Below are 19,372 nucleotides of genomic sequence, written 5' to 3' on the forward strand. Positions count from 1 at the left end.
TACCCCTTTAATTTGTTTCCTCTGCACCCCCATAAAAAATTTTTTTTGGGCTCAAGATGTTCTTAAAATAATTCTTGTATTGTATTGTTCTTAAAATAAAAAGTAACATACTCACCGGCCCTGTTCCAGTGCAGCTGCAGTTTCACAGCCTCACACTCCCCTTATTAAACAGATGTCATAAAAGTTAACTTTTGTATTATTAAAAAAAATAATAATTCAATTCTGTGTAAAATGAAAACAGAATCGGGGAGAACACACAAGTCTGTTTGTGATCATTTTTTTCTGTTTACAAAACATTTATTTTCACAAAAAAATTCCACCTTCTTGCTACAAACTATTTAGATAGTTCCATGCACGTCCCATTGTCACCACCTGTTGTATAACGTTCCTGTTACTGAACATCTCTGTTGTCCAGTACTAGAATAATTCTGTGGACATCTTCCCGTACCGGCAGGAATATGTGCTTGACACCATAATAGGACATAATGAAACATAGATGCTTTTTATGTCTGTTTAGTCCACAATGCTCAGTTGTAGATGCTGTATAGTTTTTTTTCCAAGATTTTAATGTAATTTCATTTTAATTTTTAGGCAGAAAAGAAAATTAAGAAGAAAACAAAGCAAAAGAAAAACTATTTCATAGAGATTAAACTTTACCACAATTTCCCATACAAACCATTTCAATAAAGGAACATATACAGATGTTTATCAATTGCATAGAATTTATTGTCAAGTTTTCCTAAAATCAATTTCCCTTTTGGAGAAAAGTGTCTAAAATACACTACAAATATTCTAAAACAGTGGTCCCCAATCTGTGGCCCTCCAGATGTTGCAAAACTCTGGGCATGTTTGGAGTTGTAGTTTTGCAACATCTGGAGATCCACAGTTTGGAGAATACTGTTTTATAATGACAGTGAATGATAACCGTATAACTTTATGTTGCAGTTAGATCCATCAATGTGAGAAGTCGGAGGGAGATCACTGTAGGCTGGGGAGTGAAGCGCATTACTGCACACTTCTCCCTGCTTGTTCTCCTGATCAGTGGGGGGCTCAGCAGTCCTAGTCCTGGCAATTTTTGCAGAATGTCAAGCTGAAAATTTGCCGGGCTGACATTTTGCCATGTGAACATACCCTTAAAGGGATACTTCGGTGGAAATTTTTTTTTAAAATCAACTTGTGTCAGAAAGTTAAACAGATTTGTAGATTACTTCGATTTAAAAATCTTAATCCTTCCAGTACTTATCAGCTGCTGTTTACTACAGAGGAAGTTCTTTTATTTTTTAATTTATTTTCTGTCTGAGCACAGTTCTCTTTGCTGACACCTCTGTCCATGCCAGGAACTGTCCAGAGCAGGATAGGTTTGCTATGGGGATTTGCTCCTGCTCTGGACAGTTCTTCAAATGGACAGAGGTGTCAGCAGAGTGGAGCACTGCGTAGTGGGAGAGTGCATGCCCGACCACCAATCCGCTCACAACTGAGGACATGAGATTGCCATTTTCTTGTATGAACCGCAGAGATAAGACCCTGGTCAAACAAATACATATCACATATTCTGGGCAAGTTGATACATTTTAATCTTGGGATAACCCCTTTAATGAATTCTGTTTGATTATGTAGAACTCAATAATAAAACAGTTTATACTGAAATCATAAGCTAAATATCATTTTCTTTATGCCAGAGAGCTCCAATTCCACTCCAAAGACAGAGTCAAATGATAATATTCTGACTGCCTGCAGCCAACACTAGAGGGTGTTTACTGTATACTGTCTTATTATTGAGCTCAGTGTATATGGTATGCAGTAAGCTTCTAAACTCTATCTCGTAGTGGCAGGAACAAAATTGTGAAGATGTTCACTATAGAAGGAATCTGATATGAGAGTAACTACAATTGATATGTACTTCATTGTACTTTCTTCAGCTTGCTTCTGTCCCATTTAGGGCATCACTTAATGGATAACTCTGATGTTAGTTTAACGGCAGGACACCTGTTTAAATCTCCTGGCAACTTCATAGCCTGAGACCTAAGTGGTCCGAATTTGTATTCGACGGAAGTCTCGCAGAATTGCATGGGACTTCTGGTCAATCCGTATCGATTGTTTTAGCAGTGGGCAAGTCCAAGGGTCCATTCTCACTACGTATTTATTTTTGTCAGGAGATTTAAACAGGTACTCTGCCGCCGGGACCATCAGTGGCGTTAGGCTTTAAAGATATCAGCATGATTGGTCCAAGAGGCCATGATTATGTATATCTTTTGGCTAAATAAGCCAAGAGGCACTGTAATTAGCATATGGAGTCTGAAATACATAAACATTCTATAGATGCTCTTTACTGTGTGTCAACTGAGTTAATTTAGTTATCCAAGGTTAGAAAAACTGAGCTGATTTCTTTAAAAAACAGCACCACACTTGTCCTCAGGTTGTGTGTGGTATTGCAGCTTAGTTCCATTGAAATTACTATAGCCAAGTTGTAATATCACACACAACCTGAGGACAGGGGTGATGCTGTTTTTTGAAGAAATTAGTTCTGCTTTTGTATTCCTGCATAACCCCCTCAGGGTTCCACTTCTTACTCAGTTCCAATAATTGCATTAATTATTGCATGTATGATAAAATAGTAAGACTTGGTACCCTTTTAGAGTTCTGCACACTATTTCAGAGCTACATGGATAATACTGTACTGGACTCTGCTGCACATACATACATAATAACTATATTATATGTGACTGGAGGTTTCTTAAACATAAACAAACATTCCTATAACAAAAAAACATTTCTTAATTTATTGTGTAGATTTCGGAAAGAAAAACCCTTCAGAATACATAGTTCATTCAGAAGTTGTATACTCAGAAAATGCTGTTTTTGAATGTCACATTTTTTTTCTTTGTACCTGTACCTAAAATATGCATACAATACATCATACACCCATACTTCATACATGGATACTAAGGCTTAATAATAGCAAACAAAGCTATGAAAACACTAAAGGATAAAACAAGTCTTTACACTGAGTTTACTTTGCGTACCATTATAACCTTTGCCAGTACCATAATACTTCTGGTTTGTTTAATGAGAAATGAAAATATTGTTTTAGCTTAATATTTGTGCTAACAATATTGTTTAACTAAAAATTTGTGATGTAAAAATATATGTAAACTATAGAAATATTAGGATGTTTTTTTTTTGGTTGTTATTTAGTATATAAATGTTAAAGTCGCAAGATGGTGCAGTCTCCCTTAATGAGTATGTGTTCTATACAACCTGTGCGGGAGAATACGTTTAAGGTTTTATTGTAACCTAAAGAGCTATAGAATATTACTTTTACACTGCACGTTGGTATCCCATTACGTCTTCTGCTGTTTTTCCAAAGGGCTATAGATGAACCTACTAAGTTGTCAGAGGGTTCTGTTAAGATTGTTCATTGGTTTACTAGCACCTTTGTGACACAATAATAAGAAAAGGCACATTTTGTATAAAATTGAACTGCTTGATGTACAGTTTCCTATTTCCTGAATATGTAAATGGTTTACTGTAGAAATCCTTTAAAAAAATCCAGAATGTTCATATATGTGGAGTATTTTGTTCACTCCACGTTTTTGATGATAGGGTAGTTGAAACTTAAATTTTAAATCCTTTTTAATCCTTGAAATTGTCTGTAAATCTCATCTTCCATACATATTTTCTTACGCCAGCCAAGTTCTTGGATAAAATGATAAAAATGGTGAAGAACATGAAGAACACGTCCATAATAGATCATCCAAGTTTCGAGCCATTTGCCAAAATCCCAGCACCTCTAATGGTGAAGTTCTGCCAACAACCTGAGATCAGCAATCCATACCAAAGAGCTTTGATGTGTGGATGTACGGTAAGTCACGTCTTCAGTCATTCAACTGAAAAGAGAAATCTCCCATAGGTATCTGTATGTCATTGTCCTGCTCTTCTAAATTAGAAGTCCGATGGTCGAATCATCATTGTTGTTGAGCGTAATGAGTAACTTGGACCTTTAAAATAATGCCACTTTATGCCGTTCAATTTCCCATGATTTTGCCCGGCCGCGTAATACATTCCATTAAGATTGGAGGGACCACAGGCATCGAACCACCAACCTGAGTGAAGAAACAATATTACAACATGAGTCAATGCATTATAGACCTAAATGAGGATTTAAATAACTTAAAGGAGTAAACCGGACTAGAGGATTATTGACTCCCTGTGTACTGAAAATAAAATAAGTCGGTATACTTACCTCTCCCGTTCCCCCACTACTCCAGCTTGTAGAGCTTCCGGTCGTGGCTGTGCTCACATTCTTTTAACTTCTGATGACATTTTGCTTCCTACTCAGCCCAGTGACGGGACTAATAATTGTCATTGGAAGGAGGAAGAATAGCAAGAGGAGAAACAGTGGGGGAGCAAGGAAGGTAAGTACAGATGTTGTACAGATAATATATTTCCAAAGGTGCTATTAACATAAACGTATCACCAGATGTTGGTAACAACCTAAGTAATTCATACATACATAGAAATCAACAGGAATGGGCTCAAAAATTAAATTATAATTTTTATAATTTATAATACAAAGGATAGGGGATAAGATGTCTGATCGTGGGGATCCCACCGCTGGGGACCCCCGCATTATTGCATGAGGCATCCACCTGGTTTTTCACCGGAACCGCTGGAGGGTCTGAGTCGCGACTCAGGGAACGGAAGTCCGTGATGTCAGGACCCCGCCCCCGTGTGACGACACGTCTGTCCCCTCAATGCAAGTCTATGGGAGGGGGCGTGACGGACCTCCCATAGACTTGCATTGAGGGGCGGGGCATGATTTCACATGGGGCGGAGTCGTGACATCACGCTCGTCCGCCATTGTGGTCGGGATCCGAAGCCTCCAGCGTTGCCGGTGTGTGGTGGAAGCCGTACAGGTGGGTGCAGCAGCCAAGATCCCAGGGGTTCCCAGCAGCGGCACCCCAACGATCTGACATCTTATCCCCTATACTTTGGATAGGGGATAAGATGTCTTGGGGTGCGGAGTACCCCTTTAAGGGGTTAATAAAAAAAAATTAAATAAAGCAAAAGTAAAAAAGAAAATATGATGAATGATGTTTCAAGCTTCCTAACTCAGATTTTTTACTATAATGAGAAATGATTTTCCGGATACAAAAGACACAACACAGTTATTCTGTTTCTAAGAAATCTAAAGATCCTTCTATGGACCCCAAACTCTAAGCTCCCCGTCTCTCTACTCTTTGTGTGGAATTTTATTCTGAGGTAATTCATCTAATCTGACGGAATATCATTTATCTCCTTGGCAATGACAAAGGGCCGGCTGCCATGAGAGTTCATTATGTGTACACTGTCTGTGAACGCTGCCCATTGTGTTAGGGAGATATCATATGGACATGTCGGCGCTGATCTCCTGAATAATCCATTTGGATTCCATCTTCTAAGGTAACACTTCACAATAAAGTCCAAGGAGGGAGATTTATATCACATTATTTGGCTTCTTTATTGTTGTCCTATAGATCAGTATGTTTTCATTGCGCAATTAGGGAGATTGGGCCGACAACAAGAAAAATGATAGTTAATCCTTCATTGATGCGAAGACATCAATTTATAACTTCTCATATTTAAAATATTTAGAAAGTTAATTCACAGTCATAGATATTGGATATTTCTTGGCTTCCTTATCTCAGTCGGCCTCCATGTCGAGTCTATGGGACTACCAGACTCCTCCTCCCAGAGGGATTGAGAATATATTGGATTTTTTCCCCCTTCTATTATTTCTTCATGAATAAGTAAACTAGCAGAATCTGACAGCTTCTAATCTTCCCTTGTCTACATAGAGAAAAGTCATCATTTATGTTCACCTTAAATCACATCTTCTAACAAGTCTGTTCTAGTAAATATTCTGATCCCATATAGAAAGAAAAAAGGAAAAACGTGAAACGGCACTGGTACTAAAGAAAACCGCACTAATAGTGTGAATACAGGGCAGTAAGAGCAATAGGGGGTTACTTATGCACATCCAGCAACTGCCTAATGGGACTAGAGGGAACCAATCAACTGTCTTGAGGTGCTCATGTTTGTATAAGTGTGACTTCAATTGTAACAAAAAAAGGAAGAACAAAAGTAACAGATCACTCTGACCTGTGTCCAAAGGCCGGAGAAACGGCTTCAGTCCCACTCTTCCTTAGTAGGGAGGCGGTGGATGGTACGGGGGAGTCTCAGACGCCCCCCACAAACCGTATTACGTCCACTGGTGCTTCGTCAGGCCTGACAATGAACCAGTGGGCGTGATATGGTCCGTGGCCGGCATCTGAGACTCCCCCTGTCCCATCCACCGCCTCCCCGCTAAGGAAGACCGGGACTGAAGCCGTTTGTCACGATTCGGCAGGCTGGAGGTGGATCCTCTGTGTCAGAGAGGGTTTGGCGTGGACCGTGTTGGTGGACCGGTTCTAAGTAGCTACTGGTTTTCACCAGAGCCCGCCGCAAAGCGGGATGGTCTTGCAGCGGCGGTAGCAACCAGGTCGTATCCACCGGCAACGGCTCAACCTCTCTGACTGCTGAGATAGGCATGGTACAAGGGATAAGGCAAGAGCAAGGTCGGACGTAGCAGAAGGTCAGGGCAGGCAGCAAGGATCGTAGTCAGGGGCAACGGCAGGAGGTCTGGAACACAGGCTAGGAACACACAAGGGAACGCTTTCACTAGGCACAAGGGCAACAAGATCCGGCGAGGGAGTGCAGGGGCAGTGAGCAGATATAGTCTGGGAGCAGGTGGGAGCCAATTAAGCTAATTGGGCCAGGCACCAATCATTGGTGCACTGGCCCTTTAAGTCTCAGAGAGCTGGCGCGCGCGCGCCCTAGAGAGCGGAGCCGCGCGCGCCAGCACAAGACAGCAGGGGACCGGGACGGGTAAGTGACTTGGGATGCGATTCGCAAGCGGGCGCGTCCCGCTGTGCGAATCGCATCCCCGGGCCGGATCTACTGTCACGATTCGGCAGGCTGGAGGTGGATCCTCTGTGTCAGAGAGGGTTTGGCGTGGACCGTGTTGGTGGACCGGTTCTAAGTAGCTACTGGTTTTCACCAGAGCCCGCCGCAAAGCGGGATGGTCTTGCAGCGGCGGTAGCAACCAGGTCGTATCCACCGGCAACGGCTCAACCTCTCTGACTGCTGAGATAGGCATGGTACAAGGGATAAGGCAAGAGCAAGGTCGGACGTAGCAGAAGGTCAGGGCAGGCAGCAAGGATCGTAGTCAGGGGCAACGGCAGGAGGTCTGGAACACAGGCTAGGAACACACAAGGGAACGCTTTCACTAGGCACAAGGGCAACAAGATCCGGCGAGGGAGTGCAGGGGCAGTGAGCAGATATAGTCTGGGAGCAGGTGGGAGCCAATTAAGCTAATTGGGCCAGGCACCAATCATTGGTGCACTGGCCCTTTAAGTCTCAGAGAGCTGGCGCGCGCGTGCCAGCACAAGACAGCAGGGGACCGGGACGGGTAAGTGACTTGGGACGCGATTCGCAAGCGGGCGCGTCCCGCTGTGCGAATCGCATCCCCGACGGCCATGACAGTGCAGCGCTCCCGGTCAGCGGGACCGACCGGGGCGCTGCAGGGAGAGAGACGCCGTGAGCGCTCCGGGGAGGAGCGGGGACCCGGAGCGCTCGGCGTAACACCGTTTCTCCTGCCTTTGGACACAGGTCATAACAGGAGTGATCCGTTACTTTTGTTTTTCCTTTTTTTTGTTCTAGTAAATACTTCTATTCCCCATGAACAGTTCCAGATAATCTGCTATAAGAACTCTGTGTTGTGCTGTTCTTGTTCCAGAGAGGTGTTGAATGAGTGAATGTGCTTGTCCTTGAAATAAATATATTCTTAACCTATAAGAAGCCTTGGTAGAATTTCTTTTTGCACCAGCATATGTCCCATTTTTTGGGCCAGGAGCAGCACTACTACACCAATCATTCTCCCAGGGGTACCTGTTTAAAGGACATCTGTCATCAGTGTCACCTGCACTTACCTGTTGGTACAGACAGGTTGTGCAGGTGACACTGATGACAACGGTACTTATCTGGTCCCGTTCCGTGCTGTGGTTCTCCAGTAATCCTCTTCAGTATCTTCAGCTCCGTGCCTGACTTGGAGCATGGGCGGAGCTTAGGGATGTCACAGCTGCTGTTTGCTAGCAGAGGGACCCAGCAGAGAACAGCAGTGGGGATGTCACTAAGCTCCACCCATGCTCCAAGTCACGTCTGAAGGAGCTGAAAATACTGAAGAGGATTACCGGAGAACGATTGCATGGAACGGGACAAGGTAAGTACCGTTATCATCAGTGTCACCTGCATTACCTGACGGTACCGACAGGTTGGTGCAGGCGACACTGATGAGAGATTTCCTTTAACAAGTTTCTTGATATACCCTCCTATTGGTATTTGTTGGTATAATTTGTCTGACAATTCAGGAAATCATCAGGTGTACTATTCAACATTAACATATTAGGGGTGGACACACAACCCTATTAAATATTTCTGACATCAGTCAAGCAGATGGCTATGATTTAATATGTTATAAATATAAGCTTATCTGCTGCTGTGTTCGATCAGTTCATTATTGAAGGTAGTGACTGCGCATTGGTTCTGTCCACAGTTAGGTAAGAACAGGACAGGTGCAGCAGAAAGGAGGGTGACAGCAGTGACAGGAGGTGCAGCAGAAAGGAGGGTGACAGCAGTGACACGAGGTGCAGCAGATAGGAGGGTGACAGCAGTGACAGGAGGTGCAGCAGATAGGAGGGTGACAGCAGTGACAAGAGGTACAGCAGATAGGAGGGTGACAGCAGTGACAGGAGGTGCAGCAGATAGGAGGGTGACAGCAGTGAGAGGAGGTGCATCAGATAGGAGGGTGACAGCAGTGACAGGAGGTACAGCAGATAGGAGGGTGACAGCAGTGACAGGAGGTGCAGCAGATAGGAGGGTGACAGCAGTGACACGAGGTGCAGCAGATAGGAGGGTGACAGCAGTGACAGGAGGTGCAGCAGATAGGAGGGTGACAGCAGTGACAAGAGGTACAGCAGATAGGAGGGTCACAGCAGTGACAGGAGGTGCAGCAGATAGGAGGGTGACAGCAGTGACAGGAGGTGCATCAGATAGGAGGGTGACAGCAGTGACAGGAGGTACAGCAGATAGGAGGGTGACAGCAGTGACAGGAGGTGCAGCAGATAGGAGGGTGACAGCAGTGACAGGAGGTGCAGCAGATAGGAGGGTGACAGCAGTGACAGGAGGTGCAGCAGATAGGAGGGTGACAGCAGTGACAGGAGGTGCAGCAGATAGGAGGGTGACAGCAGTGACAGGAGGTGCAGCAGAAAGGAGGGGGACAGCAGTGACAGGAGGTGCAGCAGGAGGGAGGGTGACAGCAGTGACAGGAGGTGCAGCAGAAAGGAGGGTGACAGGAGGTGCAGCAGGAGGGAGGGTGACAGGAGGTGCAGCAGAAGGGAGGGTGACAGCAGTGACAGGAGGTACAGCAGGAGGGAGGGTGACAGGAGGTGTAGCAGGAGGGAGGGTGACAGGAGGTGTAGCAGGAGGGAGGGTGACAGCAGTGACAGGAGGTACAGTAGGAGGGAGGGTGACAGGAGGTGTAGCAGAAGAGAGGGTGACAGGAGGTTCAGCAATGGGCCTGGGGCTGACTGGCAGCACATCAGCTGGCCTCAGGTGATGGGAGGATTATATACAGTCAGGGTGTGTATTAGGCATACATTCTCAATGTACAACATACACCCCCCTGAAGTATAACCCCGCCCATTACCTGATCACTACCATTATTAAAATTAAGTTTACTGATTCTCTGAATTGTCAGACAAACATTAAACTCTAATATCTCAGGAAAAGGGAAGACATATCAATAAACTGTATAATGTTGTGTGATCAGGACGCCCTGAGCTATTAAATGGCAGTAACATCTCATTTTTTGTTGGGTTGGCCACAAGCCCTCTTTAATGACCTCTCTTAAAATAAAACCTGAGCTGACTGGTTGCTTTGAGCAACAATTTTTTTTTTATTGTCAACACTGTTTATTTATTTCCCTTTATGTTTTAATTTTCAAACTAGATTTCAATAGTTTTTTTTTTTTTGTCTATTCTCCAATTTCTAAAGGAGCTTAAACATCAGATCAGGGCCTTCAATGTTCCAACCACAGTAACAAATGCACAGGCATGGTGCGTGTTGTGTAGATTTGTATACATAACAATAATATTTATGTAATGGTTCCTGATTATATAATTGGTCTGAGTATAATACACCAAGTGATGCAATATTTTGATACCTAGTTTGCTTAACATAATGTTCTGTTATCTGTATTGAGCCGCTAACATAACACAATACATCACTGTAAACAACGTGATGGAATAGATTGATTCCTCGGACTTAGCATACAGGACATCAAAGATATTTCTGCAGAGTGTCAGGCTATGTGTAAGTAGCTGTGACACGGCCTGCTCTCCGTCCATCAATACCCACAGTCATTCCTCTGCGGGGTTTGTTATTCAGTACGTGTATGCTATTCCTCACTGTGCATCCAGAACAGCTCAATAATTACACATCTGAACACGTCTTTAGAATCCTACATTCTAATTGTTCTTCTGCCTTCCATGGAAGGACTGGATGCCATAACTTACTTTAACGTGGGCATACGGACAACATCACGTCTATTGGAGTCGAGTGGTATATTGCATGTAAATCAAAGACCTTTTCAAGTACAGGGCATTTATTTTAATTTTAGATGGGGGGGGGGGTTTGAACTTTCAGAGCTATTAATTTTCTATAGCAGATATGTCAAGAAAATGCAGCACTACAAAGTCCATAAAACCTTGTTTCTATATTCAGCATTAAAGGGGTACTCCGGTGAAAAACTTTTTTTTTTAACCCCTTAAGGACCGGGGTTTTTTCCATTTTTGCATTTTCGTTTTTTGCTCTTTGCCTTTAAAAAAATCATAACTCTTTCACTTTTGCACCTAAAAATCCATGTGATGGCTTATTTTTTGCGCCACCAATTCTACTTTGTAATGACATCAGTCATTTTGCCCAAAAATCTACGGTGAAACGGGACAAAAAATCATTGTGAGACAAAATTGAAAAAAACCCACAGTTTTGTAACTTTTGGGGGCTTCCGTTTCTACGTAGTACATTTTTCGGTAAGAATGACACCTTATATTTATTCTGTAGGTCCATACGATTAAAATGATATCCTACTTATATAGATTTGATTTTGTCGTACTTCTGGAAAAAATCATAACTTCATGAAGGAAAATTAATACGTTTAAAATTGTCATCTTCTGACCCCTATAACTTTTTTATTTTTCCGTGTATGGGGCGGTATGAGGGCTCATTTTTTGTGCCGTGTACTGAAGTTTTTAACGGTACCATTTTTGCATTGATAGGACTTATTGACCTATTTTGGACTTTGGAATTTTTTTGCGCGTACGCCATTGACCGAGCGGTTTAATTAACGATATATTTTTATAATTCGGACATTTCCGCACGCAGTGATACCATATATGTTTATTTTTATTTACACTGTGTTTTTTTTTTATGGGAAAAGGGGGGTGATTCAAACTTTTAATAGGGGAGGGGTTAAATTAAATGATATTCATTCACTTTTTTTCTCACTTTTTTTTTTGCAGTGTTATAGGTCCCATAGGGACCTATAACACTGCACACACTGATCTTTATCATTAATCACTGGTTTCTCATAGGAAACCAGTGATCGATGATTCTGCCGCTTGACTGCTCATGCCTGGATCTCAGGCACTGAGCAGTCATTCGGCGGTCGCACAGCGAGGAGGCAGGTTGGGGCCCTCCCGCTGTCCTGTAAGCTGTTCAGGATGCCACAGCTATCCCGAACAGCCCACTGAACTAACCGGTACACTTTCACTTTCACTTTAGATGCGGCGTTCAACTTTGAACGCCGCGTCTAAAGGGTTAATATCGTGCGGCACTGCGATCAATGCCGCGCGCTATTAGCCACGGGTCCCGGCCATTGTCCTTAAGGGGTTAAATCAACTGGTGCCAGAAAGGTAAACAGATTTGTAAATTACTTCTATTAAAAAATCTTAATCCTTCCTGTACTTATTAGCTGCTGAATACTACAGCGGAAATTCTTTTCTTTTTGAAACACAGAGCTCCCTGCTGACATCACGACCCCAGTGCTCTTTGCTGACATCTCTGTCCCCTTTATGAACTGTCCAGAACAGCATATGTTTGCTATGGGGATTTACTTTTACCCTGGACAGTTCCTAAAAATGGTCAGAGACGTCAGCAGAGAGCACTGTGCTCATGATGTCACCAGACAGCTCTGTGTGTCAAACAGAAAATAATTTCGACTGTAGTATTCAGCAGCTAATAAGTACAGGAAGGATTAAGATTTTTTAATAGAAGAAATTTACAAATCTGTTTAACTTTCTGGCACCAGTTGATTTAAAAAAAAAAAAAAAAGTTTTTCACTGGAGTACCCCTTTAAAGGGGTATTCCAGTAAAAAACAAAACAAACAAAAAAAAACAAACATTTTTTTCATATCAACTGGCTCCAGAAAGTTAAACAGATTTGTAAATTACTTAATTTAAAAATCTTAATCCTTCCAGTACTTATCAACTGCTGAAGTTAAGTTGTTCGTTTCTGACAACAGCGCTCTCTGCTGACACCTGACTGTCTGTCTCAGGAATTGTCCAGAGTAGGAGAAAATCTCCACAGAAAACCTCTCTTGCTCCGGACAGTTCCTGAGACAGACAGAGGTGTCAGCAGAGAGCACTGTTGTCAGACAGAAAAGAACAACTCAACTTCAGCAGCTGATAAGTACTGGAATGATTAAGATTTTTTTAATAGAAGTAATTTACACTTAGCAGATTCGGCTACTGAACACGAATGGGGCTGTGTTATGTTATTTGGATCTGAGTCTGATAAATTTTGACTGTGCCCTCTGTTTTTTTTTCTAATTTTGCATAATTTACAAATCTGTTTAACTTTCTGGAGCCAGTTGATATGAAAAAAAAAAATAAAAATAGTTTTTCACCGGAGTACCCCTTTAAAGCATTACTGTGATTTAAAAAACCTCCACATGTCATGCAGACATATTAAAAGTTTGGGGGTCTAACTGCTGAGACCCCCACTAATCCCTAGACCAGTGTTTTCCAACCAGGGTGCCTCGGCTGTTGCAAAAATACAACTCCCAGCATGCCCGGACAGCCGAAGGCTGTCTGGGCATGCTGGGAGTTGTAGTTTTGTAACAGCTGGAGGCACCCTGGTTGGGAAACCCTGCTCTAGACATAGCTGAGGTAAAGCACGGCAGCTCTATAGGCTTATAATGAAGCCTGTCTCCTGCAATGAATCAAAGTTATTGCTAAGCAGCGGAGTGATGCGTACCATAAAATTAACCCAGCTATATCTAAAGATTGGTGGGGGTCTCAGTACTGAGACCCTGACTAATTACAAATTTTTGGTCACAGAATGGGTACAGGCAGGACGCGTGACAGGTGAGGAAGGCCTGCTGTGCCAAAAAGCCTCATTTCTGTACCCATTCTGTGATCAGATGTGAATAAACACCACTTTCTTACATAATTCTTGGTGAGTGCTAAAAACTTCGGTACACTGCATTTTTGGCTTTGATGCAACCATGTGCACCACCACCGTCACAGTTGTGCTGACACTTCCATATTAATGATTAAAATTAGAGATGAGCGAACTTACAGTAAATTCGATTCGTCACAAACTTCTCGGCTCGGCAGTTGATAACTTATTCTGCGTAAATTAGTTCAGCCTTCAGGTGCTCCGGTGGGCTGGAAAAGGTGGATACAGTCCTAGTAAAGAGTATCCTAGGACTGTATCCACCTTTTCCAGCCCACCGGAGCACCTGAAGGCAGGAAAAGTCATCAACTGCCGAGTCGAGAAGTTCGTGACGAATCAAATTTACTGTAAGTTCGCTCATCTCTAATTAAAATGTTTGATATCTCAGAGGTTTTCCTAAATTACAGTAATGCTTAAAAAGATATACCCTGACGCGTTTCGGATGTTACTCCTTAGTCATCACTTTTTTATAGATATAACTACATAAAGAAAAGTTACTAAAGAGAGCCTCTTAGATTCCAGTTGCCTCACACACCAGCCCCGGACCTGATAGGTGAGGAGAACAGTGTTCTGATGCTTTTATTTCTTCTGCTCTATGAAATGTCACATAGAGCTTAAAAAAAATAAAAAAATAGCTCTTACCTCTAAGTGTTCTCACCTATCAGGTCCTGGGGGGAGATTTATCAAAAGCTGTGCAGAGGAAGAGTGGTACAGTTGCCCATAGCAACCAATCAGATTGCTTCTTTCATTTTCCTCTAAAGAGGCCTGTGGAAAATGAAAGAAGCAATCTGATTGGTTGCTATGGACAACTGCACCACTCTTCCTCTGCACAGGTTTTGATAAATCTCCCCCCTGGTGTCCATCTGTGACCTAAAATGTTCTCTTTTAAGGCTGCATTCCAATTTTCTGGTGTAGTTAAAGGGGTATTCCAGGCAAAACCTTTTTTTTTTTTTATATATCAACTGGCTCCGGAAAGTTAAACAGATTTGTAAATTACTTCTATTAAAAAATCTTAATCCTTCCAATAATTATTAGCATCTGAAGTTTCTGTCTAACTGCTCAATGATGATGTCACGTCCTAGGAGCTGTGCATGATGGGAGAATATCCCCATAGGAACTGCACAGCTCCCAGGACGTGAGTCATCAGAGAACGGTTAGAAAGAAAACAACAACTCAACTTCAGAAGCTAATAACTATTGGAAGGATTAAGATTTTTTAATAGAAGTAATTTACAAATCTGTTTAACTTTCCGGAGCCAGTTGATATATAAAAAAGAAAGTTTTGTCCTGGATAACCCCTTTAACCTCTTAAGGACGCAGGGCGTATGGATACGCCCGGCATCCCGAGTCCTTAAGGACCGAGGGCGTATCCATACGCCCGTGGGAATTCCGGTCCCCACCGCTAGCCGGTTGGGGACCGGAGCCGGATGCCTGCTGAAATTGTTCAGCAGCCATCCCGACATATCGCCCAGGGGGGTCATTATGCCCCCCCCCCATGTCGGCGATCGCCGCAGATCGCTGGACAATTCAGTCCAGCGATCTGCGGCGATTCCGGGTCAATCGGGTCTCCAGTGACCCGGTGACCCGGAATAACTGGCTGTTCGGGGCCGTCTCTGACGGCCCCGAACAGCCAGAGCCTGCAGGGGTGAGGTGGCACTGGTGCCACCTCACGATCGCCCTGATTCGTCGGCCGGATTACCAGCCGACCAATCAGGGCGCCTGCTGCGGGTGTCACTCCCGCACCCGCTCCGCCCCTCTTCCGGAGGGCGTGAGCGGGTGCGGGAATACGACCCCGTGTGCTGGGGACCCCGATCCCCGGCGTCCATGTTGGGATCGGGGCCCCAGGAGCGACGGCGGCGGCGGCGAGGGACAGCCTGCGATGGAGCAGCAGCAGGAGGTGAGTTACAGCCTCCTGCTGTTGCTTAGCAACAGCTCCCAGCATGCAAAAAGGGCATGCTGGGAGCTGTAGTTATGCAACAGCAGGAGGCAGACCACCACAACTCCCAGCATTCCCTTATGGGCATGCTGGGACTTATGGTTTTGCAACAGCTGGAGGCACATTTTTTCTATGGAAAAGTGTACCTTAAGCTGTTGTATAACTACAACTCCCAGCTTGCACAAACAGCTATAGTGCTTGCTGGGAGTTGTAGTGGTGCATCTACTGGTTGCATAACTACAACTCCCAGCATGCCCGTTGGCTGTCGGTGACTGCTGAGAGTTGTAGTTTTGCAACAGCTGAAGGCACACTGGTTGTGAAACTTTTTTTTTTTTTTACCTAACTCAGTGTTTCACGACCGGTGTGCCTCCAGCTGTTGCAAACTACAACTCCCAGCAGTCACCTTACACCATGCACCGTACATGCTGGGAGTTATAATTTTGCAACAGCTGGAGGCACACTGGTTTTGAAACACTGAGTAAGGTCACAAACTCTGTGATACATAACCAATGTGCCTACAGCTGTTGCAAAACTAAAACTCTCAGCATGTACAGTCTGTCAGCGCATGCTGGGAGTTGTAGTTTTGCAACAGCTGGATGTCCCCCCCAATGTGAATGTACAGGGTACACTCACATGGGCGGAGGATTACAGTAAGTATCGGGCTGCAAGTTTGAGCTGCAGCAAATTTTCTGCAACAGCTCAAACTGCCAGCAAGAAACTACTGTGAACCCCCCGCCCCTGTGACTGTACCCTAAAAACACTACACTACACTACCACAAAAATAAAATAAAAAGTAAAAAACACTACATATACACATACCCCTACACAGCCCCCCTCCCCAATAAAAATGAAAAACGTCTGGTACGCCACGGTTTCCAAAACGGAGCCTCCAGCTGTTGCAAAACAACAACTCCCAGTATTGTCGGACAGCCGTTGACTGTCCAGACATGCTGGGAGTTTTGCAACAGCTGGAGGCACCCTGTTTGGGAATCACTGGCGTAGAATACCCCTATGTCCACCCCTATGCAATCCCTAATTTAGGCCTCAAATGCACATGGCGCTCTCACTTTGGAGCCCTGTCGTATTTCAAGGCAACAGTTAAGGGTCACATATGGGGTATCGCCGTACTCGGGAGAAATTGGGCTTCAAATTTTGGGGGGTATTTTCTGCTTTTACCCTTTTTAAAAATGTAAAGTTTTGGGGGAAAGAAGCATTTTAGGTAAATTTTTTTAAATTTTTTTTACATATGCAATAGTCGTGAAACGCCTGTGGGGTATTAAGGTTCACTTAACGCCTTGTTACATTCCCCGAGGGCTCTAGTTTTCAAAATGGTATGCCATGTGGTTTTTTTTTTGCGGTCCTGGCACCATAGGGGCTTCCTAAATGCGGCATGCCCCCAGAGCAAAATTTGCTTTCAAAAAGCCAAATGTGACTCCTTCTCTTCTGAGACCTGTAGTGCGCCAGCAGAGCACTTTTCACCCCCATATGGGGTGTTTTCTGAATCGGGAGAAATTGGGCTTCAAATTTTGGGGGGTATTTTCTGCTTTTACCCTTTGTATAAATGTAAATTTTTTGGGAAACCAAGCATTTTAGGTAAATTTTTTTATTTTTTTTTACATATGCAAAAGTCGTGAAACACCTGTAGGGTATTAAGGTTCACTTTACACCTTGTTACGTTCCCCGAGGGGTCTAGTTTCCAAAATGGTATGCCATGTGTTTTTTTTTTTGCTGTCCTGGCACCATAGGGGCTTCCTAAATGCGGCATGCCCCCAGAGCAAAATTTCCTTCAAAAAAGCCAAATGTGACTCCTTCTCTTCTGAGACCTGTAGTGTGCCAGCAGAGCACTTTTCACCCCCATATGGGGTGTTTTCTGAATCGGGAGAAATTGGGCTTCAAATGTTGGGGGGTATTTTCTGCTATTACCCTTTTTAAAAATGTAAAACTTTAGGGAAACCAAGCATTTTAGGTAAAAAATATATATATTTTTTTTACATATGCAAAAGTCGTGAATCATCTGTGGGGTATTAAGGTTCACATTACCCCTTGTTACGTTCCTCGAGGGGTCTAGTTTCCAAAATGGTATGCCATGTGGGTTTTTTTGCTGTTCTGGCACCATAGGGGCTTCCTAAAGGTGACATGCCCCCCAAAAACCATTTGACGCTCCTTCCCTTCTGAGCCCTCTACTGCGCCCGCCGAACAATTAACATAGACATATGAGGTATGTGCTTACTCGAGAGAAATTGGGTTTCAAATACAAGTAAAAATTTTCTCCTTTTTACCCCTTGCAAAAATTCAAAAATTGGGTCTACAAGAACATGCGAGTGTAAAAAATGAAGATTGTGAATTTTCTCCTTCACTTTGCTGCTATTCCTGTGAAACCCGTAAAGGGTTAAAACGCTTACTGAATGTCATTTTGAATACTTTCGGGGATGCAGTTTTTATAATGGGGTCATTTATGGGGTATTTCTAATATGAAGACCCTTTAAATCCACTTCAAACCTGAACTGGTCCCTGAAAAAAAGCGAGTTTAAAAATTTTGTGAAAAATTGGAAAATTGCCGCGGAACTTTGAAGCCCTCTGGTGTCTTCCAAAAGTAAAAACTCATCAATTTTATGATGCAAACATAAAGTAGACATATTGTATATGTGAATAAAAAAAAAATATTTGGAATATCCATTTTCCTTACAAGCAGAGAGTTTCAAAGTTAGAAAAATGCAAAATTTTCAAATTTTTCATCAAATTTGGGGATTTTTCACCAAGAAAGGATGCAAGTTACCAAAAAATTTTACCACTACGTTAAAGTAGAATATGTCACGAAAAAACAATCTCGGAATCAGAATGATAACTAAAAGAGTTATTAAAAAGAGTTATTAATGTTTAAAGTGACAGTGGTCAGATTTGCAAAAAATGGCCGAGTCCTTAAGGTGAAAAAGGGCTCAGTCCTTAAGGGGTTAAGTTGGAAATTTGTGCAGAAGCTTTGTTTTGCTCAATTAAAAAAAAAACTTTATACCACTTATGGTCTGAGATGCAAGACCTGATAAATTCCAACTATAATATTTATGGATCTTAGGTTGGTTAAAATGTGTGGCTTAGAACATTGGTGCGTCTCATTAAAGGGGTACTCCGGTGCAAATTTTTTTTTTTTTTAAATCAACTGGTGCCAGAAAGTTAAACAGATTTGTAAATTACTTCTATTAAAAGATCTTAATCCTACCAGTACTTATTAGCTGCTAAATACTACAGAGGAAATTAATTTCTTTTTGGAACACAGAGCTCTCTGCTGACATCATGACCACAGTGCTCTCTGCTGACATCCCTGTCCATTTTAGGAACTGTCCATAGCAAACACATGCTGCTCTGGACAGTTCCTAAAATGAACAGAGATGTCAGCAGAGAGCACTGTGTTCCAAAAAAAAAAAAAAAAAAAGAATTTTCTCTGTAGTATTCAGCAGCTAATAAGTACTGTAATGATTGAGATTTTTTAATAGAAGTAATTTACAAATCTGTTTAACTTTCTGGCACCAGTTGATTTAAAAAAAAAAAAAAAAGTTTTCCACCAGAGTACCTCGTTAACTGAGATATTATAGATTATATTTGTTAATAATTTGTTACTCTTTTAAATTTTTCTTTATATCTACATATATATCCTACAAAATATTGAACATGGCCTCTAGATCAGTGTTTTCTAATCAAAGTGCTTCCAACTGTTTCAAAACTACAACTTCCTGCATGCCCTGGCAGCCGGATGCTTGACAAACACTGATCTGGAGCCCACAAAATAGGCTGATTCTTCCTGTTCTCTGCTGCCCACTTTACAGCTTTTTTGTGTAGCCTGAGACAGGT

The 19,372-nt window shown here is 42.8% G+C and overlaps 1 protein-coding gene across 7 annotated transcripts in view; it reads right to left on the reverse strand.

Annotated features, from left to right (window-relative positions):
- Nucleotides 1-287: 287 nt before the first annotated feature.
- The window catches only part of ANGPT1 (angiopoietin 1), a 368,410-nt gene continuing 349,325 nt past the window's right edge, over nt 288-19,372 (reverse strand). For 6 of the 7 annotated variants that reach the window (XM_056522583.1, XM_056522585.1, XM_056522584.1 and 3 more), the window contains exon 9: nt 288-4,103. In XM_056522583.1, coding sequence (XP_056378558.1) covers nt 3,943-4,103 — 161 coding nt within the window. In that variant the 3' untranslated portion in view covers nt 288-3,942. The remainder of the gene's footprint in view (nt 4,104-19,372) is intronic. The other variant, XM_056522582.1, reaches the window with a different exon arrangement.

This window comes from Hyla sarda, chromosome 5, assembly GCF_029499605.1.
Source record: "Hyla sarda isolate aHylSar1 chromosome 5, aHylSar1.hap1, whole genome shotgun sequence".
NCBI classification, from domain to species: domain Eukaryota; kingdom Metazoa; phylum Chordata; class Amphibia; order Anura; family Hylidae; genus Hyla; species Hyla sarda.